This window comes from Oryctolagus cuniculus, chromosome 2, assembly GCF_964237555.1.
Source record: "Oryctolagus cuniculus chromosome 2, mOryCun1.1, whole genome shotgun sequence".
Taxonomy (NCBI): Eukaryota; Metazoa; Chordata; class Mammalia; order Lagomorpha; family Leporidae; genus Oryctolagus; species Oryctolagus cuniculus.
The window spans coordinates 140,738,195-140,764,089 of NC_091433.1; the positions used below are offsets into that span (position 1 = coordinate 140,738,195).

At 43.7% G+C, this 25,895-nt stretch overlaps 1 protein-coding gene across 2 annotated transcripts in view; it reads right to left on the reverse strand.

Annotated features, from left to right (window-relative positions):
• Positions 1–21,150: 21,150 nt before the first annotated feature.
• COMMD1 (copper metabolism domain containing 1) overlaps positions 21,151–25,895 on the reverse strand; it is a 161,146-nt gene continuing 156,401 nt past the window's right edge. For both annotated transcript variants that reach the window (XM_070069076.1, XM_002709851.5), the window contains exon 3: positions 21,151–21,375. In XM_070069076.1, the coding sequence (XP_069925177.1) occupies positions 21,268–21,375 (108 nt within the window). In that variant the 3' untranslated portion in view covers positions 21,151–21,267. The remainder of the gene's footprint in view (positions 21,376–25,895) is intronic.

Consider the following 25,895-nt stretch of genomic DNA (forward strand, 5'->3'; position numbering starts at 1 on the left):
GGAGGAATTTTGAATCACATTGATCTAAATTAAAAACTTGAACCAGAGAACTTCTTGTTCAGAATTATAGTCAGTGGTCTTCACTGCCATCTAGAACTGTGGATTCTGAAAGAAAAGATGGCTTTTTACTACATTTGACTTTCCTCAATACTGAAGTTAGGTGAAGGAGCTCAAACCCATCCTCCAGCAGAATAAATATCCCTGCTACTGTTGCATCTAATAATAATTATCATAATTAAATTTTTTCCCTAAGCCACACAACTAGTAAATGGCAGAGTCAGAATCCAATTCAAGTTGCCAGCCCCAAAGCAACACACCTGTATTTATCACAGTGCTGCTCCCGGTAGTAATAACAGTTACTACACAAGGTAAAAGTTAAAGAAAGGCTTTTTGTAATTTAAGTCAAAGGAAGGGATACTCTTCTGGAAAAATAATAGCACAGGACTGAGGACAACAGGGGGTTAACTGACCCAGTATGAATGTCTGGGTTATTTTAGATGCTCGAATAGGAGACTAGACCACAGTGGCCAGAACTTTCCATCCTTCACCTGTCTCACCCTCCATTAGGAACAGAAAATGATTGTACTAGAGGTAAGAAATAAAAAACGCTGGGTCATTTAGGGGAAGGTTCAGTGGAGTACAAAAGAGAAAAATCACCATAAAGATGGGAAATATGAAAGAGGGGCCAGGAAGAAGAGGTTGGGGGTAGGTTTGCCTACCAGAGGTTGGACCTGTCCTACCATGACCAGTAGGCCCTCTTGCCCATGGCTATACTCCAAGTTGAACAGTTTAGAGAGTCCATTCAAATCTCTGGTTAGAATACGATGCGTGACTCTGAATGAAAAGATTTACCTACCACCCTCCAGGATTCTGTTTGCTCTTCAACAATCAATTGGAAGATAGTTTTGTTAAGAAGTATTGTATCATGGGCTTGTATACTTCTGTTAATGTCAGGCATAATACTAGGTGCTTCAGATACATCATTATCTCAAACCCTCTCAACAACTCACCAGAAGAGGTCATTAAAATTTAGTAACTCTCCTAAGGTCACGAAGCCACAAACCAGTGTTAAAATATAAACTTAGGCACCTGAAATTTTAAATGGTTTATTTGAGCAGTGATTCATGAATCAAGTGGGAAACCATTTGTAAGGTGTTCAAAGATGGAAGACAAACAAAATATTTGGTTGAAGTGGAAAATCCCTAGTTAAAAGTTAATTAGTGGTTTCTGATTGGTAAATTCTCTTATTAAAAGTTAATCGGGGCCGGCGCCGCGGCTCACTAGGCTAATCCTCCGCCTAGCGGCGCCGGCACACCGGGTTCTAGTCCTGGTCGGGGCGCCGGATTCTGTCCCGGTTGCCCCTCTTCCAGGCCAGCTCTCTGCTGTGGCCAGGGAGTGCAGTGGAGGATGGCCCAGGTGCTTGGGCCCTGCACCCCATGGGAGACCAGGAAAAGCACCTGGCTCCTGGCTCCTGCCATCGGATCAGCGCGGTGTGCCGGCCGCAGCGCGCCGGCCGCGGCGGCCATTGGAGGGTGAACCAACGGCAAAGGAAGACCTTTCTCTCTGTCTCTCTCTCTCTCTCTCTGTCCACTCTGCCTGTCAAAAAAATAAAAAAAAAAAATAAAAAAAATAAAAATAAAAATAAAAATAAAAAGTTAATTGGCAGGTTGGGATTGGTTAAACTTAAATTTGGTTTTACTAGGCTATGATCATTTGCTGAGTTGGGCTTTGATTGTTCACATAGAAACTTGAGGCACTGGGGCCAGCACTGTGGTGCAGTGGGTAAAACTGCTGCCTGCGACACCAGCATCTACACGGGCACCAGTCATGTCCTGATTGCACCACTTCTTATCCAGCTCCTTGCTAATGGCCTGGGAAAAGCAGCAGATGATGGCCCATGTACTTAGGCCCCTGCCACCTATGTGGAAGACTTGAATGAAGCTCCTGACTTTGGCCTGGCTCAGCCCTGGCCACTGTGGCCATCTGAGGAGTGAGCCAGTGGATGGAAGATTTTTCTTTCTCCCTCTCTGTAACTCTTTCACATAAATAAATAAATAGTCTTTAAAAGGGGAGGGGGGACTTAAGGCACTGGAGGCGTCTCAGCCTCTCAACTATTTTAACGCCAGAGTTGTGCCTGTCTGACTTGGACACAACTAAACCAGTCAAGAACAGCACTTCTCCAGCAATTTTTAGTTTCCAAACCATCACAGACTGATCATTTTATAAGCTATAAAATCCATGGAAAATACAAGCCCAAACTCATTCCTCTGACAGATATACTCTGTGGAGTTACTGCAGAAGCTTGTGCCAATCTTGTCCTGCGTGGCACTAAAATAGTGGTTCCCGGTGAAGATGGCACGTGGATCATTCCCAGAGCTTTTCTCTGATATCCGTGCCTGCCCTCCACCAAGACTCTTGCTCAGCAGGCTGAGCATACTTAGCAGACATTCCCCAGGGGGTTTTGATGTCCATCCCTAGTTAAGAACCATTTAGGGGCCGGCGCCGCGGCTCACTAGGCTAATCCTCCGCCTAGCGGCGCCGGCACACCGGGTTCTAGTCCCGGTCGGGGCGCCGGATTCTGTCCCGGTTGCCCCTCTTCCAGGCCAGCTCTCTGCTGTGGCCTGGGAGTGCAGTGGAGGATGGCCCAGGTGCTTGGGCCCTGCACCCCATGGGAGACCAGGAAAAGCACCTGGCTCCTGGCTCCTGCCATCGGATCGGTGCGGTGCGCCGGCCGCAGCGCACAGGCCGCGGCGGCCATTGGAGGGTGAACCAACGGCAAAGGAAGACCTTTCTCTCTGTCTCTCTCTCTCACTGTCCACTCTGCCTGTCAAAAAAAAAAAAAAAAAAAAAAGAACCATTTAGTGCCTTACTTAACATGTTACCATAGACCTCGGTGCAAATTCGCAGCATTGAGGTCACCTTTCAGAATTTGCTAAAATCAGTATTGGACAAGAGCTGGGTGCTGGGGAGGAGGATGAGAATGCCAGGGAACTGAGGGATTCGTGAGCTATCTTCTGTAACTAATGTCTACGTTACTACCTGGCACCATTTTAGTATTTTTTCAACTTAAAATGTTCGCATCTGATTTAAGGATGGATTTTTTCCTAAGCAGCAGGTGAGAAGCAGCTCCAGCTTGCACTGTGCAGGCACTCCTACTGAAGATGACAACTGTATGGTTCACTCCCCTACAACCCTGCCTTTCCAAGACCCGGCTACCTCCTGCATACTGCACAGGACAGCTCATAGCACAGAAAAACTGAGCATCTTAACTCAGTCTAGAGGATGGAAGCAGGTGGGACGGCCAGTCATTTTCAGGGAGAAACCGTCTGAGGAGAAAAACACTCTACCTTTGCAGACCACAACTAACAGTGAAAAGGAAAGAGAGACTCACAGGAAAATCCACTAAGGAGTGAGAACAGGAGGTGCTAATGTCATCTCTCAAAAAATAAAACAAAATCAGTGACCTAGTGACCAAAGGAACTGAGGAATATTAGGATGCTTGTGAAAAAAAAAAAAATAGGCTGAGCCAAAATATAATACACTGAGTTTATTCACTACTCCTAGGAATTACTTTTGATTACTATCACTAGTGTGAGTATTCAACAGAACCCTGCCACAATGTTAAACCTGTAAATGGAGTTTTCTCTCTCAGCCCCAGCCCTTGTTGGGTATGCTCATATGCAAATACTCTATATAACTCAGGAACATTCTCCCTCTTTGATTCTCTAGGATATACTGAGAACTTCACGACAAACATGTGTTTCCAGATTATATCAAGGGATCCAAAAAACCAGTAAGGAAAAGACAAATAAGAACCATTCACAGAGACCAGCGCTGTGGTGCAGTGGGTTAAAGCCCTGGCCTGAAGCGCCGGCATCCCATATGGGCGGCCATCTGGGGAGTGAACCACTGGATGGAAGACCTCTCTCTCTCTCTCTCTGCCTCTCCTCTCTCTCTCTCTCTCTCTCTCTGCCTCTCCTCTCTCAGTGTAACTTTGACTTTCAAATAAGTAAATCTTAGAAGAAAAGAGCCATTTCACAGAAGAAGAACTACAAATGGGAGACATGAAAAGATGTTCAACTGCAAAGATGATTTAGATAAACAAGTCTGATATTGGTAAGCAAATCTGATATTATTAACCACTGCCAGGGAGAAGTCTCATACACTGCTTGTAAAAGTCTAATAAATTGGTTGGGATACTTCAGAAAGCTATTTGCCAAAATCTATTTGTATTGTGACTTTGAGGGGTTCCAGGAACTGTGCCAGAGCCACTGTATACCAGATCACAAGGGCTGAAGGTGCCCACTAAGATGAGCCCTCCAGCTAGGAAAGGGAGAAAAGGCCAGCATCTATATCAATTCTAGGTGTGCTTGTGCTATCCCACATGTCCTCAGGGCCATCTACAAGGAAAGGGGTCTCCTCAGCACCAGCAGCAAGGAAATTAAAAACAAAAGAGAGGTTTTAAAGTTACTCAGTTATCTGGGATCCCAGCAAGCAGCAGTCATGCACGGCCAGGGCCACCAAACTGGCACCGACCACATCTCAAAGCGGAGTGCTCTAGCAGACAGAGAAGCAAGACGTGCAAGCAGCCACCCATCCTGGGACTTGCTGTACCTGTAAAGGACCTGGGGCATCTGGGGACACCTGCCTATATTCCAGAAGAAGAGTGGGCCCAGACGGAGGGAGGGAAGAAAAGTCTCATGGATGGCGGGTACTACCCGACACATGCCGGACTGTACCCCAACATTTGGCCTATGTCCTAGTAAAATCAAATCACCAGTTAACCCTCCCAGGAAAAACAGCCAAATCTTCGTGCCCCATTTGTCCACTCTAAACATGGCTGTAACCAGCCGCTGCCAGGTCTGTGCTAAGTACAACCCAAAGAATTCCCTGGCCCTTGCCCCGGGAATCCAGAGGACGGGAACATCTCCATTTGAGGACTTGGTCATTGACTTTACTAAAGTGAAGCCATGTCAAGGATCCGAGTATCTCCTGGTGACAGTCTGCACTTTTTCTGGATGGGTTGAGGCTTTCCCCACCGGGACCAAGCAGGCCAGAGAAGTGGTCAAGGCTCTCCTACGGGAAATCCTTCCATGATACGGACTTCCCCTAACAACAGGGAGTGATAACAGTCCTGCATTTGTGGCCAATATAGTCCAGCAGCCAGACAGAGCCATTGGCATCAAATGGAAGCTCCATTTAGACTGGAGGCTGCAGAGCTCCGGAGAGGTTCACAGACTAAATCGGACTCTCAAAAAACATTTTAGGAAAATTTTGTTTTGAAACCAGACTGCCATGGGTCAGCCTGCTCCCATTAGCCTTGCTCAGGGTCAGGTCCACTTCAGAGCCCGCTGGGTCCTCACCATTTGAGATACTCTATGGCCAACCTCCCACTTTGCTCTGCCTTTTTAAAGGTAGCCTCTAGGCACTGGGAGATGCTCACCTAGAAAGTGAGCTTCAGTCATTAGGAAGATTGTTCACAAAACTCATAAAACTGTCTTAGAACGTACCCCAGTTGCCTTGGGCAATGAAACTCACCCCTACCAGCCAGGTGACCTTGTTTTTAGTCACAGATTGGAAAACAGACCCTCTTGAGCCCTTATGGTAGGGACCATATTCTTTGTGCTCGTTTCTCCCACTGCTCTCAAAGTTACAGGTTTGACCCCTTGGATTCATCACACTCAGGTTAAGCTGGCTCCACATACTACCTGGTCATCTAACCTGGTTCCTGGGAGCCCCTGAAGCTCCTCCTGTCTAAGGGCCCTGACAGGAGACCACAAGAGCCATCCCTTTCAGAAAGCTCACCTGACTCAGACACTGACACCTTGCCCTGACCACACACCAGAGGCGGGTCGGTCTAAGCATGGTGGAAGCTTGAGGAATCTACAGCCTTTGCTCCAACCACAAACCTGGAGGCCAAACGGTCAATGCATGGCGAAAGCCTGGAAAACTTAACAAGGGACACCTTGGTATTGGGGTCATGCTGTCACCGTATTCTGTTGTGGATAATAATGATGTTGATTTTACCGTTGTCTATAGGTTTAGCTGAGGTTGGCCCAAAGGACAGCAGCTGGCCACAGAGAGTTGCTCTAGGTGTGTTCTATATAGGAATATTAAGTCCATTAGGAGGAATTTTTGTTTCCTGTAACGTGTTTTGCTAAGTTCCAGGACACATGGGTTTCTGAAGTACTCCCCCATGATCTGATAAATCGTATCACCTCAGCCACTTGGTCTCAAGGTCAACAGCCATTAGCCTCACTTTCAATGGGTGTGCACTCCTAGGCTTCGCCAAAGATAACAGCTGGACACTGCTCTTACTGGGAACCCCACACTAATTACTTCCTGGCTGACACCTACCTCTGAGGTGGACCCATCCCCACTCGCCCCAAAAAGTGCACTCAATACTGCACACCTGGTTGGGGTTGAGAGTACTGGGTCTTTAAGGCCCCCAGCACTTACTTCAGCATTGGGCCCCAAAACCTCTGTCAAGACATCCCCATATCCTTATGGTGGAATGGCGGGAGGCCTCCATCAAATTGCAGACAGAGGGGTCTGCGCTGTGGCATAGCAGGTAAAGCTGCCGCCTGCAGTGCTGGCATCCCATATGGGCATCGGTTTCAGTCCCGGCTGCTCCACTTCCGATCCAACTCTCTGCTGTGGCCTGGGAGAGCAGTGGAAGATGGCTCAAGTCCTTGGGCCCCTGCACCCGGGTGGGAGACCTGGAAGAAGCTCCTGGCTCCCGGCTTCCGGGTCGGTGCAGCTCTGGCCATTGCGGCCAACTGGGGAGTGAGCCAGCAGATGGAAGACCTCTCTCACTCTCTGCCTCTCCTTCTCTCTCTGTGTAACTTTGACTTTCAAATAGATAAAATAGGTCTTTGAAAACAAACAAACAAAAACAAATTGTAGACACAGTGAATGTGTTAATCTCATCATTACTGTCTTTAAGCCTGACATGGCCTATGGTCCACTGGAACCATCCTCCAGTTGGGCCAATACCACTCATGCCCTAATAAAAACCCCACGGTCCTTTTTAAGGTTAAGGCAAGGCTTGCTCCTCATGGTGTGGTTCAGAACATAAAGCTCCAGGACGCCTGGGAGAGGCTAGATATAACAAAGCCCTCCCAGAAGCAACCTGGTAAGACTAAAGTCTTCTTGGAATAACTAAGATCCCTTGAAGACAGCCCAGTAGTTACAGACTCCACTCAAAGCAAGAGAGCAAGGCCCAACTTATCCAAGTGTTCAATCTTACCCACACTGCTCTCAGTCAATCCGATCCAGACCTGGCTAGGACAGCTGAATGTACTTGACCCCAGGGCCCTTGTGATATATCAGATTAGCTGGCAATTCCTCCAAGGCTAGCCCCTCGAGTAAGAACTGCACTGACACACTACTGATGGCCCCAGTCTCTATCTATGGAAATTCTTCTGTCATATCTGGATCTATCACGGTCTGCAGTCCCAACCACACTGTCCTGGCCTGCTCCCATCGGTGTCCTTTCCTGCGTCTTGCCGGGTAACTCCTCTTGCCAGGTTATTAGTCTGTTACCTGATCTCTCCCTGATTCTGGGGTCTCAGGTTCCCTCCTTGTCTAACTGTCCACATAGATATAAACGCAGTCCAGTTTCTGCTGTTCTCCTAGCTGCTGTGGGGGCCACAGGTATAGGGCTGTTCCAGGCTCAATACCGAATTCTCACTGAACAGATCACTATTAACTTCACAGACCCGACTTGGTTTGCCTTGGCCCTCCAAAGACAGACTCCTTGGCCACCATGTCTTTTCAAAACTATTGAGGACTCGATCTCCTGATCGCTGCCCATGGAAGCATCTGTCTGTCCCTCCAAGAGTGCTGTTTCTATACTAAAGAGGCAGGTGTAGTTTGAGAGACCCTACAACAACAACTTCAAGACAGAATCAATAAAAGACGTGAGGCTCTGTCACCGTCTACATGAAGTTCCCTGATGGATCGGATATCACCTTTTATTGGGCCCCTGGTTCTCCTGTTATTGATAACTGTGGTTGGCCCCTGCATACTCAATGCTGTTACCCGTTTTATTGACTCACAAATTGCTAAAGTCAAGTTCCAGCTACTCCTCACTGGAGTACTGGCCCCTAGAGGACCAGTCCCTGGAAGATGAAGTTTTTAGAGGATTCTAAAAGCACCTTAAAGAAAAGGAGGGAATGTTACAAACCCTCTCCTGCTTGTCATTAAAGAGCCTCTTCGAGGGAGTGTTACCAAGCCCCTCCCGCTGGCTTCAGAGAGAGTGCTGCAGACTCCCTTCCCCTTATCAAAAGGCCAGCAGGGTCTGAATGGGCCAATGATGACTTTAGAAATCCTTTCCCCAGCTGCCATTAAAAGCTTAGTTGCATCTCTACAATAAGATAGTTGTATGCCTCCTAAAATTGCCTTCAAGTTGTGATTTACTAGTTAGGGTGTCATAAAACTATCTTACCTGGTAGCTGTGATGTGTTAACTCCTGAAATACCCAAGATAACAGTGCCCCACCCCCCAGCTGCCTTGTTACTTTCTTGCTAATTTAGGGTATAAGGTAGAAAAAGACAAAGGATGGGGCTTGAGACATAAGTCTAGTCAGGCCCACATGCGTAAATAAACTGTGTGCCCTTTGGTTTACATCACAGTAGCTTGAAATAAGTCATGGAAGGAAAATTCACACTGTGGGAAGCAGCAGATGTTGCCTATCAGCCCCACCCCTTTTATTGGAAGATGGGTTGTTAAACATTTATCAGCACTCCAGAGTCTACTTGACAGTGTCTACAGTCTAAAAAGCACATAACCCATTAGGTAGCAAGTTCTGTTTCCTAACATACATTTGCACATGTATACAGGCAGGTATGTCCAACATTGTTTGCAGTGGGGAAAACTTGGAGACAACCTTAAACACATTGATAGGGAATTCACAAACAACTCCAACCTATTTTGTCAATGGAATACCATTCTGTAGTTAAAATTAATGAGATAAATGTATATAAACTATTGGGAGGAAAAGGTCTCTACTAACTCAGGCCCATGACCTGTGGATTAAGTAAAAGCTTACTTTGCAGCTGTACACTGAAGAGAGGCGCTTCAAGAACATCTAAGGGTAAAGAAACCTAACAGTTTCAGAAGCAGGGAGGAATTTAGGGCTTCAAAGGATGGAAACCTCTGATGAGGCTTGTTTACATACTTTGGGGGGGGGGATTTCCCAATGTTCAAGGTCAGTGACTCCTTGACTAAAGACCTCCCTAGCGAGGGAGGTTGTTTGGCGATGACTGTAGCAAAGCTCTTTTTTAGTCAGATAGGGAAGTTCAGGTAAGAGATCTTTGTGCATCTTCCATAGCTCAGATGTTTCCACTTTGAAGTATTCTCAGTATCGGTTTGTCAGGGTGTTGGTTTCTTTGGTACTAATGCAGAAAAGTCTCAAGACATATTGTTGGGGGGAAAGCAATATGCAGGATAATACACAGCGACTGCATTTGTGTTACAGAAATACAGAAAACAATACTGCAAATATGGGTATATATGCAAGTAGGTCGCTGTGGCCTGAACAGAACTTGGCTCCCCCAACTCATGTGGACATTTGTATCCCAAAGTCTTATGTTAATGGTTAGTGAATTAAGAGTAAAGACTTGATCTAGAGGCTGGAGCCGTGGCTCACTAGGTTAATCCTCCGCCTGCAGTGCCGGCATCCCATATGGGTGCCGGTTCTAGTTCCGGCTGCCCTCTTCCAGTCCAGCTCTCTGCTGTGGCCTGGGAGGGCAGTGGAGGATGGCCCAAGTGCTTGGACCCCTGCATCGGCATAGGAGATTGGGAGGAAGCACCTGGCTCCTGGCTTCAGATCGGCGCAGCTCCGGCCATTGCAGCCATTTGGGGAGTGAACCAACGGAAGGAAGACCTCTCTCTCTGTCTGTCTCTCTCTCTCACTGTCTATAATTCTACCTGTCAAATAAATAAATAAAAATTAAAAAAAAAAGGGGGGGGGGGGCTTGATCTAATTATGGCATCTAGGGGTGGGCCTGGTGGGAGGTCTTCAGGCCACAGGGAACTTGTTCCTGCTATTGGCTAGTTAAGCTGAGTTAACGGCCTCTTCTGCTTCTAGGCTCACCAGATGATCGTTTCTCTGCACGTGCTCCACCACTGACAGCCTCCATCAGACACAGACTAATGGGGCTGCCAGATCTTCGGGTTGTGAATCCTGCAACTGTGAGCTAAAATAAACTCTTATTCATAAGAGCTCCTCTTAAGTATTTTAGTTAAAGTAGTGAAAATCTGACTACTACATAGGTTAAAATCACAAAAACAATATGGATGGAGATGCCCTCAAAGTGAGAGGGAAGTGGAAAAGGAAACCAGGACAGATGATAGCGGTCAAAGGCGACTTCAGCTTTATATATAAGGTCTGGATGCTTCCTAAGGACAATACATATATGGATTATTTCTGTAAAGTTAAAATCAAAGCAAAATAACTCCATGAAGACATGATATCCATAAGCTTCCCAAAGGCCAAGAAAGTGGAGGGAGTCTTACTCGTGGAATATGATCTCTCTTTCTCCAGAGGCCTCCTTAAAAGTAGGGGAAAAATGCTGCTTCTCCCTCCTTTGCATTTATAATTCAAAACAAAACCACTATGAAGTAACTTCTACAAAGCTCTGTTTTTTCCTGTAATGACTTTGAGGATACTTTTGATATTTGAAATTTTTTAATTTCTCAAAAAATTTTTGGTTTAGCTATAGATGTATATGCTTAATTCTGATTTACTGGGTAATTTAGCAGCAAACAATAAGAGTGAAAACTAGTGATTTTCAGTTGTCCTCCCAAAGAGAAGGACAACAAGATTTTAATGTCTACTAGCCTCCTCAAACCAGCACCCTAACAACCAAGCACACAGTTAACTTGTTAAACTTCCAGGTGCAAAACTAGGTGTGGCATTTGAGCTACAAAGAATGGCACAGGCTGTGGTTACTGTAGTAACCACTTCTCTCCCAGGACTGACTGAAGACAACAGGGACTTGCTGGGTCTTGCCCTTACAGCAACAGTTTTGTGCTGGTTGCCCAAAAGGGCTGCAAGTTAATTCTCCACGGTGAGGAGATCTCTCCAGCTCTTTGGGGACCTTCAGAACTAAATTCCCTTAGCTTTTTATTCAACTGTTCCCCTGCGAACAGAGAGAGGAAAGGGAATTGTTTATTACAACTTTTGCATTATCATCCCCACTTGCTTAAATGGTATCCATAACCACTAACAAGGAGAAAGTCAGCTTTTCTCATCCATTTCAGCATAAAGATTGGGTGGGCTTGATAACTCTCCCACCAGATGCTCCTGGTCCCAAGTCATCTGGTTATTTATTTACTTGTTAACTTCCTGATACTGTGGGGCCAAACATTTTTCTCTAAATTCTCTCAGACTGTATCGAAGTGATGGTATACTAGTCAGTAAGTAGCTGTCTCTATGGTTTAAGTGGGTTATCCATTAAATCACTTTTCTTTCAGTCAAAGTGGATCAGAGGAAAGGCACCTTCTGGGTCAATGTGATTGGCATATACCCAGAGAGTCCAGAGTCACCTCTAGCCACACCTAGGCCAGCCAATCCGGGCCAGCCCCAGGGTTCTGGAAAGAATGAAATGTTACATGGCTGGCCTGCTTTCTCATACTACTCTTAGGCTGATATGGGTTGACAGTAAATATAAACCCAATGAGCAAAGTTAGTTTTGCAGAGAGCAACAACCTTCACTCCCTTTAAGTCTTCCATAATATAATTCTGCTTTGAGGGAAAGAGCAGGAAGACATTATTATTATTTTTAAAGACACCTTATTTCCTTTGGCAATCTGCTTTAGGAACATGAACTTGAATCTCATGGGCTAACAAGAAAATGGTTCTTTTTTTCAATGTCTTTTTTTTTTTAATTTACTCCCATATACTTGAAAGGCAAGAGTGATGGGTGGAGAAAGGAGAGAGAGAAAGAGAAAGAGGGAGAGAGAGAAAGAGATGGGGGAGGGAGAGCTAGAAAGAGAGAGAGAGAGAGAGAGAGAGAGAGAGATCTTCCCTTGGCTAGTTCACTCCCTAAATGCCTGCAAACAGCAAGGGTGAACCAGGTTGAAGGCAGGAGCCAGAGAACTCCATTTGGGTCTCTCACGTGGGTGGCAGAGGCCTGAGCACTTGGGCCATCATCTGCTGCCTCCTAGGACGCATTAGCAGGAAGTTGGATAGGAAGTGGAGTTGCTGGGATACAGAAAAGGCAGTGTGATGTGGGATGCTGGTTTTGCAAGCAGCAGTTTAACTTGTTGCGCTACACCTGCCCCACATGTTTTTTAAAATAATCTCCCCACTTTCTCTTCTCTAGTGATCCCAGATCCAGGAGGCAGGTAAAAGACCCCTTAAAGAGCAAGAGACATCACCTGCCTTCCCAATCAAGCCAGAAAGGCCCCACAGCTCTGATACGGATGCTACAAAAACTGTTCCTGGCTTCAACCCCCCAGAGAGAGATGGTGAGCCTTGGGGTTTGTTCAGCTGCACAGTCCCACATCTGGTAGCAGCTTTAAGTTCTGGTGCTCTGGCTATATTTAGCTCTGATTGTCTTCCATGGGAACACAACTGCTTAGTCTTCCTTTCCTCAGCTCTCCATTTACAACAGATTGTCACCAAGAACCTGAGCTGGCTATCACTAAGGTGGGTAACTAGCCATCAAGAGAAAAAAGCCCTCTTCCATAAAACCTCTGACCTCACCTCTTCTTGGACATGTATGTGTTGCCTTCCCAGCTCCAAATCCAAATACACTGTTTTTACTTTCATTTATTTGGTTTCTCCACCCTAGGGCAGAATACTCCTCTATCCTTCTCAAAGTTGCCTGATTTTTTGCTTAAAACCTTTCATCTCCAGGTTCCTTTGACCTTTCTCTTTGCTGAAATTCTCAAAGCAACTATTGTTTACATCACTCAATTCAGCTTATCAACAGCTTCACGGTTACTGCTTTCAGCTTCCTAAGGAGACAGTTCCTGGCAGTAGTAATGATGGTGACAGTGATACCAGTGGCAAACCATGAGTATGTGCTCTGTGTCAGCTACCACTCCATGTGTGGAAACATGTTAGTTCATCTTACTCCCCTTAATATGCCTACCTTGGAAGGTACAATTGGATTATCACCACATTTTTAAAAAATATTTATTTTATTTATTTGAAAGACAGAGTTACAGAGAGAGGCAGAGACAGAGACAGAGGTCTTCCATCCACTGGTTCATTTCCCAGATGGCCGCAATGGCTGGAGCAGTGCTGATCCAAAGCCAGGAGCCAGGAGCCTCCTCCAGGTCTCCCACATGGACGCAGGGGCCCAAGGACTTGGGCCATCTTCTACTGCTATCCCAAGCGATAGCAGAGAGCCAGATCGGAAGAGGAGCAGCCAGGACTAGAACTGGCATCCATATGGGATGCCGGCATTTCAGGCCAGGGCTTTAACCCACTGCGCCACAGCACCGGCCCCTATTTTTATTTTTTTAACAAATGGAGAAAAGGAAGCATAGAAGTGGCCAAAGTTATACAACCAGTAAGTGAAAGAGCAAAGACCTGTCTCAGCTATTTAGCCCTTAGGTCTCTAAAAGATACCTTTCACACTATTTCCTAAATTCCATTTACTCCACAGTAACTAAGCCTGTGAATCAGGTTTTTCATTCCCAATTTTTTTTTTAATATTTTATTTTATTTTATTTATTTTTTTGACAGGCAGAGTGGACAGTGAGAGAGAGAGACAGAGAGAAAGGTCTTCCTTTGCCGTTGGTTCACCCTCCAATGGCCGCTGCGGCCGGCGTGCTGCGGCCGGCGCACCGCGCTGATCCGATGGCAGGAGCCAGGAGCCAGGTGCTTTTCCTGGTCTCCCATGGGGTGCAGGGCCCAAGCACCTGGGCCATCCTCCACTGCACTCCCTGGCCACAGCAGAGGGCTGGCCTGGAAGAGGGGCAACCGGGACAGAAACCGGCGCCCCGACCGGGACTAGAACCCGGTGTGCCGGCGCCGCTAGGCGGAGGATTAGCCTAGTGAGCCGCGGCGCCGGCCTTCATTCCCAATTTTTAAAAAAGAGGCCGGTGCTGTGGCTCACTAGGCTAATCCTCCGCCTGCGGTGCCGGCACCCCAGGTTCTAGTCCCGGTTGAGGCACCAGATTCTGTCCCGGTTGCTCTTCTTCTAGTCCAGCTCTCTGCTGTGGCCTGGGAAGGCAGTGGAGGATGGCCCAAGTGCTTGGGCCCTGCACCCGCATGGGAGACCGGGGGAAGCACCTGGCTCCTGCCTTCGTATTGGCACAGCGTACTGGCCACAGCGCGCCGGCCATAGCGGCCATTTGGGGGGTGAACCAATGGAAGGAAGACCTTTCTCTCTGTCTCTCTCTCTCTCACTAACTCTGTCAAAAAAAAAAAAGAAAAAGAAAAAGAAAAGATTTATTCATTTATTTAAAAGTCAGAGTTACAAAGGCAGGAGGGAGAGACAGAGAGAAAATCTTCCATCCGTTGGTTCATTCCCCAGATGGCAGCAATGGCTGGGGTGAGCCAGGCCAAAGCCAGGAACTAGGAGCTTCCTCTAGATCTCTCACGTGAGTGTAAGGGGCCCAAGCATTTGGGCCACCTTCCACTGCTTTTCCCAGGCCAATTAGCAGGGAGCTGGATTGTAAGCAGAGCAGCCAGGACACAAACCAGTGCCCATATGGATGACAGCATTGCAGGTGGCAGCTTTACCTGCCATGGCACAACACCAGCCCCTATCATCCCTATTTTCAGATGAGAAAACTAAATATGTTGAGATCAAGAACCCCATGCAGAGCTGTGATTCAAATGTAGGTCTATCTGGCTCTAACGTTTTCTTTGCCCACATTAACTGGAAACCATAGGTTCAATCAACACTCAACCAGCACCTCTCTGATAATCATTCAACTCAACGCACATTTGTAGAAAGGATTTTGTAAGTAGAGTGTGTGTGACAGGGTGGAGATACAAAGATGTGAAGATAAGGTCCTCGCCCTTAAGGAGTTGACAGAGTGGGAGAGACAAGACAGATGTGCAGATCAGGAGGTAATAATGGAGGTACTGTGATGGCAGTTCTGGAAGTTCAGCAGGCACAAAGACAGATGAAGTTCTCAATGTGCTGGGGTTCCTGGGACTGTCACATAGGGAAGCAGACCCAGAATTCTTTTCACCATTTGTAAAACTTTGTTTTCTTTTTATTTCTTTTTTTATTTTCTTTTTATTTATTTTCATTTTATTTGAAAGCTAGAGACACAGAGATCTAGGCCAGGCCAAAGCCAGGAGCATGGAACTCAACTTATGTCTCCCACATGGGCAGCAGGGACCCAAGTACTTCAGCCATCACCTGCTGACTCTCAGGGTACAAGCTGGAAGCTATGTCAAAAGTGGAAGAGTCAGGACTCCAACTGGCACTCCAGTATGGGCAGTGACTTTACCATAGCACCAAATGCTCACCTTTTAATAAGAAAAAAAGAAGAAGGAAAAAAAAAAGGCTTTGATAAAAACAGATTTTGTGATAAGCTCCACTGTCCAGAAACTAACAGCACCCTAAGTACTCTGGTTCATTAGGTTTTTGCCATAAGCCATCATCCTCTCCAAATTTATTATGAAATGCTGTTATTCTATAGGTTACCACAAAATCTGGGAAATGGGGTGAGGACAGTCACAAATTTCTTGTAGGAAACTGTTGAACTACTGACACTGAATAAAAAATTTTCTGTGTGAATGTGTGTGCATGTGTGTGTGTTTTCCCCTGGGGAGGAAAATTCATGGCTTTCCTTGATTCTTAATGATCTAAAGTGCCATGCAAAAGTTATGAATCACTAAAATGATGTTATACCTGTATATATAGCAATAGATCCTTAAATATACCTATACATAAATATATATACACGCACACAAGAACACATGTTTTTATACACACAGAAAGTATGCCTAACAACCACTTCTGGGTTGAATTTTCTTTAAGTAGAAAGAAAAGGAGATTCACTTTCTGCTCCAAACAATTCTGTGCTGACTGAAAAATTAAGTAATTAGGGGAAGGCATTTGGTATAATAGTCATGTTGCTTGGGATGTCTGCATTCCATATAGGAGTGCCTGGGTTCAAGTCCTGGCTCTGACTCTTGAATTTGGCTTCCTGCTCATGCATACCCTGCAAGGCAGCAGGTGATGGCTTAAGTAGTTGGGAACTTGCCACCCATTTGAGAGCCCAAATTGTGTTTCTACCTTCTGGCTTTGGCCTGGCCTAGCCCCAGCTCTTGTGAGCATTTGAGGGTGAACAAGCAGATGGGAGTGAGATCTCTCTCTCTGTATCTCTGCCTTTCAATAAATAACCATTTAAAAATAAATTTTAAAAGTTAATTAGTAATTTGTAATGTATATGTATTGCTTTTATAATAAAAAATGATCTCTGTTTTTATTGTACTATGTGTAGACCATGTTGAGAAGACCATCATAGTGAGGAGTAAATATTCTACAGAATTCACAACAGATATTGTTACAATTAACTAATGGCTGTGCTTAGGAAGCTTGGTTGAGGCCAATCTGGGTACTGTGGGTAGTCAGGAAGTCCTATGTGGCAACAGACTCATTCATCTAACACACTGCACCCAGAGATTGCTGGCATTGCATAGAAAGTGAGGCCAAGGTCATCACAACAGAAAGAGGTTCTACAAAGAGCAACAACAGCCCAGACCCAGAGACAGATCTAACACAGACGCAGGATGCAGGTGACCCTCTCTGTAGGAACTGTCATCATCTAAACACAATGAGCACAAAAAAAAAAAAAAAAAAAAATTATTCTTTTGAAGGACCTGGTAAGCAGAACATAGAAATGGAAGACAGCAGTCCCATTATTTCTTCTTGACCATGGCCTTGTATAAGTCATTTGGCCTGTCTGTCCAGATGTTCCTCATTTTTGAAAAGATACTAAAATAGCTTCTACCAAAACCTATATACAAATCAGCCGTTCTAAGATCTTTGCCAATTCTTAGCCATAGTTCTTAAAGCAGACAGAATATAAATCATATAAAACCCTCAAATTTATGCTTATTTCCTAATAGTATAATAACAGCAGTAAAGGAAAGTATTTATTTCAATTTTTCATCCTTGAATTCCTTTAAACTAACAATTTAATCTTACTTTACTTGATCAATCAAATCCATATTCCCCACCCCCTCCTGAATTCTGTCAACCAACAGAACTTGAAACTCTCACACCAGCAGAAAACACAAAACTAGCCAAAAGCAGTTAAGAGAGGGGTAGAAAAGGGCCTGATTACAGTCCTTGGTGAATAGTGATGTGAATATGCAAATTTTTATCTGCTGTGGTATAACTTCAGTATATTATTCTGATAACTGAAGTAAGTACTGAACTTGCAAATCATGTCAGTTGGCACTGTTATCTCACAGGAAGCAGGTCCAGGCGGGTTCCTGTGCAACAAAGGCTAGCTCAGTGTTGCATATAGTTGTGATGCTGTAAGACACAATTACAGCCATCCCACAGAACGGAAAATTGGCTGCACTTAGATAAAAATTCCTATTTTTGAAGTGTTGAGGTTAAAAACTACATAATCTACAACTAGATTTAAGTTTAAGCTATTTATATTCTATTTGGGCTCTCTGCTCTGCTGGCTAAATCTCCATCTAAAATATTTTAAAACCCTGACTATAAAGTTGGAGAGCTAAGAATTTTAAGATAGCAACTGTCCCACAAATTCTATTCTTTGTAGCACCCTGTTCTTTTAGGAAGAATTCCAGTCATTTCTGTTTGATCCTGGAAGGATTTCTTCTATTCTCCTGTCTCTCTCACTGGTCTAGAACTGTAATATGCACATCAGTAACATCTTTTCTAACATCTGTTTAACTTTCTATTTTCCTTTAATTTCTATTTCTATTGTTTTCCAAATTTTTACCCAGGTCTAAAAAGAGAACTTCAATAACGACGTGATACCATGCCAAGTATTTAAGGTTTCAGATACGCAGTGTCATCCTTTGTTTCTCACTGCTTTCTTGTATTTCGGGGAGAATGGTTACAATAAATTTTAAAAACGCTGCAAATATTTTTGAATTGTCATTAAATTAAGACTAGGGAAAGAGAGTGACAGAGGAAGAGAGTGAAATTTGACTTTTGCTGATGAAGGTGATGAGAACGAGAGCCTCCAATAAAAGTCAAACACGAAAATAAGGCCAAATCCTTTGCTCCCTATCAACATGAAACTACCCAAGTCTGGAGTTAACTTTTTAACTTTATTCTGAGAGCTAACTTTTGTTTCAGCTGCACTGATTCTAAACAGACTAAAGTTAGAATGTTATTGCTCAAGCAGTGATCACTGCTACAGGCCCAGTTCAGGCTGAGGATTATTTTTCTTTTGGCCCCTATTTCCTGAATTCAAAGTAGTTTAAACTTAGGATCACACAGACATAAAAACGAGCGGCGTCTCTGGGATCCTTGTGCTAGTTTTCTCCTCTGATCCTTTCTCCACGTTTCCATTATCACCAAGGAGATGCTCTGGTTTAATGCAAGTCTTCCTGATAAAAGTTTACCCAAACAACTCAGTCCTAGGAGATATCAAAGGGGGTGGTGGTGGTGTTAATATCCAATTGGGCAAGAAGGGGAGCGATTTACTCTCATATTTCCTCAAGGGGATACAAACTGATATAACCTTATTAGAGAACAACGTGGCAATGATTATCAAAGCCTTAAGAACACTGTATTCTACTTTCAGGAATTTATTCAAGCAAAGTCACCTTTTCTCTTAGTTCCAGCTTCTTTCTTTCATTTTATTTAAAAGGAAAAAAGAAACAGATGGAGAGAGCTCTCCCATCTACTAGTTTACTCCCTAAAAGTCTGTAACAGCCAGGGCCAGGCCAGGACAAAGTCTGGAGCCTGGAACTCAGTCCAAGTCTCTCATGTGGGTGGCAGGGACCCAAGTACTTGGACCATCAGCTGCTGCCTCCCAGAGTGCACGTTAGCAGGAAGCTGGATTGGAAGCACAGTAACCAAGGCTTAAACCATGCTCTCCAACAAGCAATACAGGTGTCCCAAGCAGCAACACATCACATGCTGCATGTAGCATGTCACATGTCGTGTGTAACACATGTCAGTCAGCCTCTAGCTTTATCGCTGGATGTTATATTGATGGCTCATTTAACGGTTCTTTCAGTATTTTTACAATGGAATATAATAAACATATTTGTGTGGTAATCAAAACTAAAAAATCTTCAGTAAACATTAAACATATCCTGTCCTAAACAACTTTCATTCAAAAGTGTTAAATGTGAGGGACCACCTTTAACAATTAGGTTTTGTTTTGTTTTATAATTATTAAAAAACTCAGTACATATTAACAGTTGTTTTTCTAACATCTAGTGTTTGGAGATAAAATAAACAAGCCCATGCCCATTTTTGTGGCTGATACTTTCATGGGATGAGACAGAGATTCAGACCACAACGATGAGTGGTCCTGGGCTGTTCCTTCATGCTTCCACAGATCTAGAAGGCATAGATGCTCCTTCCAAGGACCGCTAGAATACCATTATGTGATGAGATATTCTTTTCCTGCATGTTACAGCAAAAGACACTATCTAAATTCTCCTGAATCACTGGGAACAGAAAGCAAGTTTCAATTTATTTTATTATTATTTTTTTTTTGTCAAACCATATGCCTTTTCTGAATCTATTTACAGCACTCTTTCAAACACATCTTTCAAGATCTTCTCTAAAGGGTCCACAGGGACTACATACAAAACCTTCTGGTCATTGTTTGCTAACTGCTGGGATGGTCTTAATCGAAGAAGAGCCAATATTTTCAGCTTGGGTTTTTGGAAAAGGTACTAAAATGTCTCCAAACTGACTTAAGAGAAACTGCTTAACAGAAGAGGAATTATTTCTGCTCTGCAATAAACTCATTAGGACTGACATAAGCTGTAACCACAGACTAAGAGAACCACATATTTTGAACACATTAGATCCCAAAGGCCACTGAAGTTTTGAAATACTGTCAGTGTCAGATGACAAAACCTGTTCAACTAAGACTCCAGCCTCAATATACTGTTTGACAATCTCCTCCCCTGTGAATATTCTTAGTATTTGGTAATTTCTCTATAAGGATTTCATTTTTATTACATTAGTTTTCCTGGAAAAGTTTTATTTGATGATTCAGGTAAAATTTTCTGAGGTAAAAGACTTCCTATCACCCCAGTAGACATTTTTCCCTCTAAGCAATCCTGACATGAGGCAAGTGAGTGAAGACATCCTTCTGTTAGGAGGCCAGTTTAGTTCGAGGTGCCACAAAAGTCAAAGTGTTTCTGTAGTTCAAACCAAACCAGACTTATCTTACCTCCCCGATTCAGGCAGAACTAATCCAAATGCTCAAACCAGGTCCAGAAGCACCTTGGGTTTTACTAGGGTCAGGTAAATCTCTTCTAATTTGGGAAGGGTCCAGTAAGCCTCAACTAAGGACAAATGGCACCTTGGTGAGTCCTGTATTTGCATGACTAAAATGGGGTTTTCTTCCTTTTCCAATTCTTGATTTGTTACACATAATACTAAAATCCTTTTCGCCAACAAAGCTTGATAAAAATGGTTTCCAAAGTTGACTCCACCTGCCCTAGTCCTATTGAATCCAAGTCTTTGGGGATAGGACCCTGAAAGCCTGCTGCCTTGTTTCTTTTCTTTTTTAAATCTCAATACTTTTACAAGTGCCCCTTATGGTCTGTACACATGCTGAAGTATGAGAATTTCTGCACTAGAACAATTCAAAGAGTCAATGAGGGGCAAGGGCCAGCGCTGTGGCATAGAAGGCTAAGCCTCCACCTACAGTACCGGTGTCCTATAGGGCTGCCAGTTTGAATCCCAGCTGCTCCACTTCCGATCCAGCTCCCTGCTACTGCACCTGGGAGGGCAGTAGAAGATGGCCCAAGTTCTTAGACCCCTGCACCCACACGGGAGACCCAGAAGAAGTTCCTGGATCTTGGCTTCAGCTTGGCTCAACTCTGGCCATTGCAACCACTTGTGGAGCGAACCAGCAGATGGAAGATTCTCGTTCCTTTTCTCTCTGTATCTCTGCCTTTCAAATAAGTGAATCTTTAAGAACAACAACAAAAGAGTGAATGAAAAGGACAAAAGAAATCCCAAGAGGAAGAGACTGGCAAGATTTGAATTTGAAAATTTAATACCATTGGGGAAACAATATTTTTAAAAAAAGTCAGAGAGGAGGAATCACGAACACCTTTCCTTCAAAAACTCCAACTCCTTCCTGTGTCATCTGCAGTTACGCTGGCTGCATCAGTGCGCTGATACTTTCTTCTACCTCTGACAGCTTCTTCAGGATTTGGTTGACCTTCACCTCATCAAATTCCAAACACAGAAATTCAGATTCCTGGAAAACATAAAAGGATGTTTTAGAGGGCACCCCTGAGGCATCCTGTCATGATCAAGTTCCAAAGGCTCAGGGTCCCAACTCAGCAAGCCTAGTTCAGACCTTTAATACCTAAGTGATATTTCACCCAGCAAAGCAAATACACACAATGCCTTAAACAAAACTGCTTTTTTTTTTTTTGATAATGTTCTATAAATGGTACAAGTATACATATGTCAGGTGCTCTCACTATGAGGCATGTGAGAAGCTGTTCCTGTCTGTTGTCTCATTTGACCCTATGATGACTTTTAAGTCAAGGAGTTAAGTACTGCTGTTTTATGGATGACAACCATGGGGCCCAGAAAGATTAAACTGTATCTAAAAAATAGAAAAAAACAGAGTCAGCTTGTGTTTGGCAGACTCCAAAGTCCATATCGTCTCTACAGCATCCTGTAGTATAATAATAAAAGAAGGATTCTGATTGGCTCTGAGATAGCCTCGGCATTGAGATAACTCAGAAGCAGTGGTTATGCCAAGAAGCTGTAACAAGTTGCTTGGGAACTATCAGATAATTGAAAGATAACCAGATCTTGAAACTGCAACAAACATTTTCTGGGGTTTTTCCAGTTGCTGCCAGCCCACCCTCCTTCCAGCACCCTCAAACACATTCCCTTTATTCACTGTTAGGACTGGTCAATCAATCCTAGGTTAGGTAGATACTGAAGAATAAGGTCTTTGAAGTACAGTGGTAGAAATTTCATGTTCATTGACTAGTAGGACGTGTTTTAAGAGATAAGGGCAAATTGTATATATCCAAGAGTGACTACATTCAAGATCCATAAAAACAAAATCAAGCAATTTTTTTAAAAAGATTTATTTATTTGAAAGAGAGAGGTCTTCCATCCACTGGTTTACTCTCCAAATGACCACAATGGCCAGAGATGAGCCAATCTGAAGCCAGGAGCCAAAAATTTCTTCTAGGTCTCCCATGCAGTGCAGGGACCCCAGGGTTTGGGCCATCCTCTGCTGCTTTCCCAGGACATAGCAGAGAACTGGATCAAAAGTGGAGTACCCAGGACTCGAACCGTCACCCAAATGGGATGCTAGTGCTATAGGCTGAGGCTTTAACCTGCTGTGCTACAGTGCCAGCCCCAAAATCAAGCAATTTGAAAGCAGTGTGAATCTTGAGATCATATAACCTAGTTGTCTTTTTTTCCAGGTAATGAAATTACATATCTAGCCATGTTAAATGACATGCCTAATATCCCTCTATTGATGGCAGATTCATCAGCTGTTTTCCTCTCTAAATATTGAAGGGAATCAGACTATGTCACTCCGAAACATTCTACTTTGGCATATGGATTATTTTGAGTTGAAGGCAATTGAGAACCAACAGATGGAGAAAGAAGTCTTCTTGCAGTATCCCTTATATGACTTAGAAGCAGAAAATTCTGGTAAATAAGGACAGTTATAAATCTCTTCTCTGGGGGAGTTTTCTAGCCATGAAAAATATGAAAAGTTGGCAACAAGAGGAGCCTACACAAATAAACCTTGTTAAAATAACCCTTATTTGCCATTTGTTTCCCCATATACTTACTTCGTTTGTCCTTAGAAGCCCAACCCCTTTATACACTGACTAGTCTCTGGGCCATAATTTATCCCTCTTTGTTAAAATGGCATATAATATTCCAAGGCTAACTGCCTCTTTGGGTCTTTACTTTTTGTTGTTGTTGTTGAAACTCCTGTGCATGTAATGTTAAAGACATCAACATGAATAAAATTCATTAACTTTTTCTTGTTTGTTTACACTTAATTTATAGGCATCACAGACATAACCTAAGATGGTAAAGGAAAACTTTTTCTTGCTCAACTATACCAGGGAATTTCCCACTCTCATCCCCAAGCGACCAGTAAAGAAAGATCAATAAGCATCTTCAGAAGGAAGGAGCCATTCTGCTATCACCTAAAAGGAATTTATTTTGAAAAAGTATCTTTGTTGTTGCTAAGCTGATTTACTAAGTCTATAATGAATGCACTGGACGTCCTAGGAGAAATCGGGGCAGAGAGAAAGGGGCCTCTCAGACAAAAGGCTTCCAAATGGAGGAAGGCAGATTCTTTTGCTGCTTAAAGGAACTCTGTCCTCAAACAACTGTTTAGAAACTTAAATTTTCATTGAGCCCAAAGTGATGGCCCAAGTACTTGAGATCCTGCCATCCATATGGGAGATCTGGATGGAGTTCTGGGTCCTGATCTCAGCATGGCCCACCCCTAGCTATTGCAGGCATTCAGGGAATGAACCACTAGACCCCCCCCCCCAAAAAAAAAAAGTCTCTCGATCTCTCTCCCCTCTCTGTCACTCTGCCTATCAAATAAATTGGTTTTTTTTTTTTAAAGGACACATCTCAGATCAGAAAGTTTCTTGTTCTCCATTCCATTTTATCTAGATCTTTAGCTTGACTTTAAAATATTTTTTAATGTCCTTGAGCCTGGGCAAGTACATAGTTTTGTTTTTTTTTTTTTTTTTTTTTTTTTTAATAAAGGTTTTATTTATTTACTTAAAAGGCAGAGTTACAGAAAGAGACGCAGAGAGGGAGAGCATCCATCACCTGGGTCACTCTCCAAATGGCCACAATGCCCAGAGCTGACTAAAGCTGAAGGCAGAAGCCTGGAGCTCCATTTGGGTCTCTTAAGTGGGTGGCAGGGGCCCAGGTACTTGGGCCATCTTCTGCTGCTTTCTCAGGCATATAGGTAGGGAGCTGGATCAGAAGCAAAGCAACTGGGACTCCAAGTGGTGCTCACATGAGATGCTAGCATCACAGACTACAGTTTAACCACTGCACCACAACATCAACCCCAAGTGCACATGTCTTTTCAAAAGAAACATGGAGACTGGCACTGTGGTGCTGGCATCCCATATGGGCATCAGATTGTGCCCCAGCTGCTCCTCTTCCAATGCAACTCTCTGCTTATGGCCTGGGAAAGCAGTGGAGGATGGCCCAAATGCTTGGGCCCCTGCATCTGTGTGGGAGACCCAGAAGAAGCTCCTGGCTCCTGGCTTTGGATTGGCCCAGCTCTAGCAGTTGCGGCCATTTGGGGAGTGAACCAGCGGATGGAAGACCTTTCTCTCTATCTCTTCCTCTATTTGTAGCTCTACTTCTCAAATAAATAAAATCTTTAAAAAAATGAAATAAGGTTTACTTGCACAAGATAGAACAGTATTGAGATCATTAATGCCCTTGAAGTGGTTTTTGTAGGTGTGAAACAAATTGTGAGAATCTGAATTCGTTCCTCTTATTATAATGTTGAAATTAAGTCTATTTAATTTATTAAGTCATGTTTATTCCCTGATTTTATATACTTGTATCTATCCATAAACACTGTGATATTTGAAAAAAAATTTTTTAACAGTTGGCCTTGGAAACAATGGTCTAGAAACTAATAATTACCAACCTAAAGGGACTTTTTAAAAGTCCATGGAAGGGGCTGGCACTGTGACACAGCAGGTTAAAGCCCCAGCCTGAAGTGCCAACATCCCATATGGGCACCAGTTCAAGTCCCAGCTGTTCCACTTCTGATCCATCTCTCTGCTGTGTCCTGGGAAAGCAGCAGAAGATGGCCTAAGTCTTTGGACCCCTGCACCCACATGGGACACCTGGAAGAAGCTCCTGGTTCTGATGGATCAGCTCAGCTCCGCCGTTGCAGTCAATTGGAGAGTGAACCAGCGGATGGAAAACCTCTCTCTCTGTCTCTACCTCTCTCTGTAACTCTTTCAAATAAATAAAAATAAATTTTTTTAAAGAAAATAGAACTAAAAGATCAGTTTCTTTTGGTGCAAAAAACTGAAATGCATGTATCTGAGGAGGCTTTAAAAAGTTCATAAGAATGTATATTATGAAAAAACTACATGAATTTCAGGATTTTTTTCACTAAGATATTTATTTTGTGACTTGGCTGCTGCTCTTCCAATCCAGCTCTCTGCTATGGCCTGGGAAATAAGTAGAAGATGGCCCAAATGCTTGGGCCCCTATACTCATATGGGAGAACCGGAATATGCTCCTGGCTTCAGTCTGGCCCAGCCCTGGCTACTGCAGCCATTTGGGGAGTGAACCAGCAGACAGAAGACCTCTCTGTCTGTTCCTCTCTTTTGTCTGTAACTCTGCCTCTCAAATAAATAAATAAATCTTTAAAAAAAAAATCTGAAAACACTTGATATATTTTTTCAGTCATTTTCTTTATCTGGGCCTAACTTGTACTTTATGATCATAGGGAGTATAGCAGCATATGAAATTCAAGGGGTTAAATAACCACACCAAAATAAATAGAAAGCAAAGGCAAAATATTCAAAATTTTAACTTTTTAAGTGCAAACACTAGTCATGAAATCCTAGATAACCTTGAGAGGCTACTCTCTCCAAACCAAAAATAAACTAAGCCAGCTTTAACACTTCCAGAAGAGGCTATACTCCTAAGGAACTCCTGTATACCCCTAAGGAAGCTTCTACTTGTCAAGCCTAAATCTTTAATGCTTAAGCTCATTTTCTG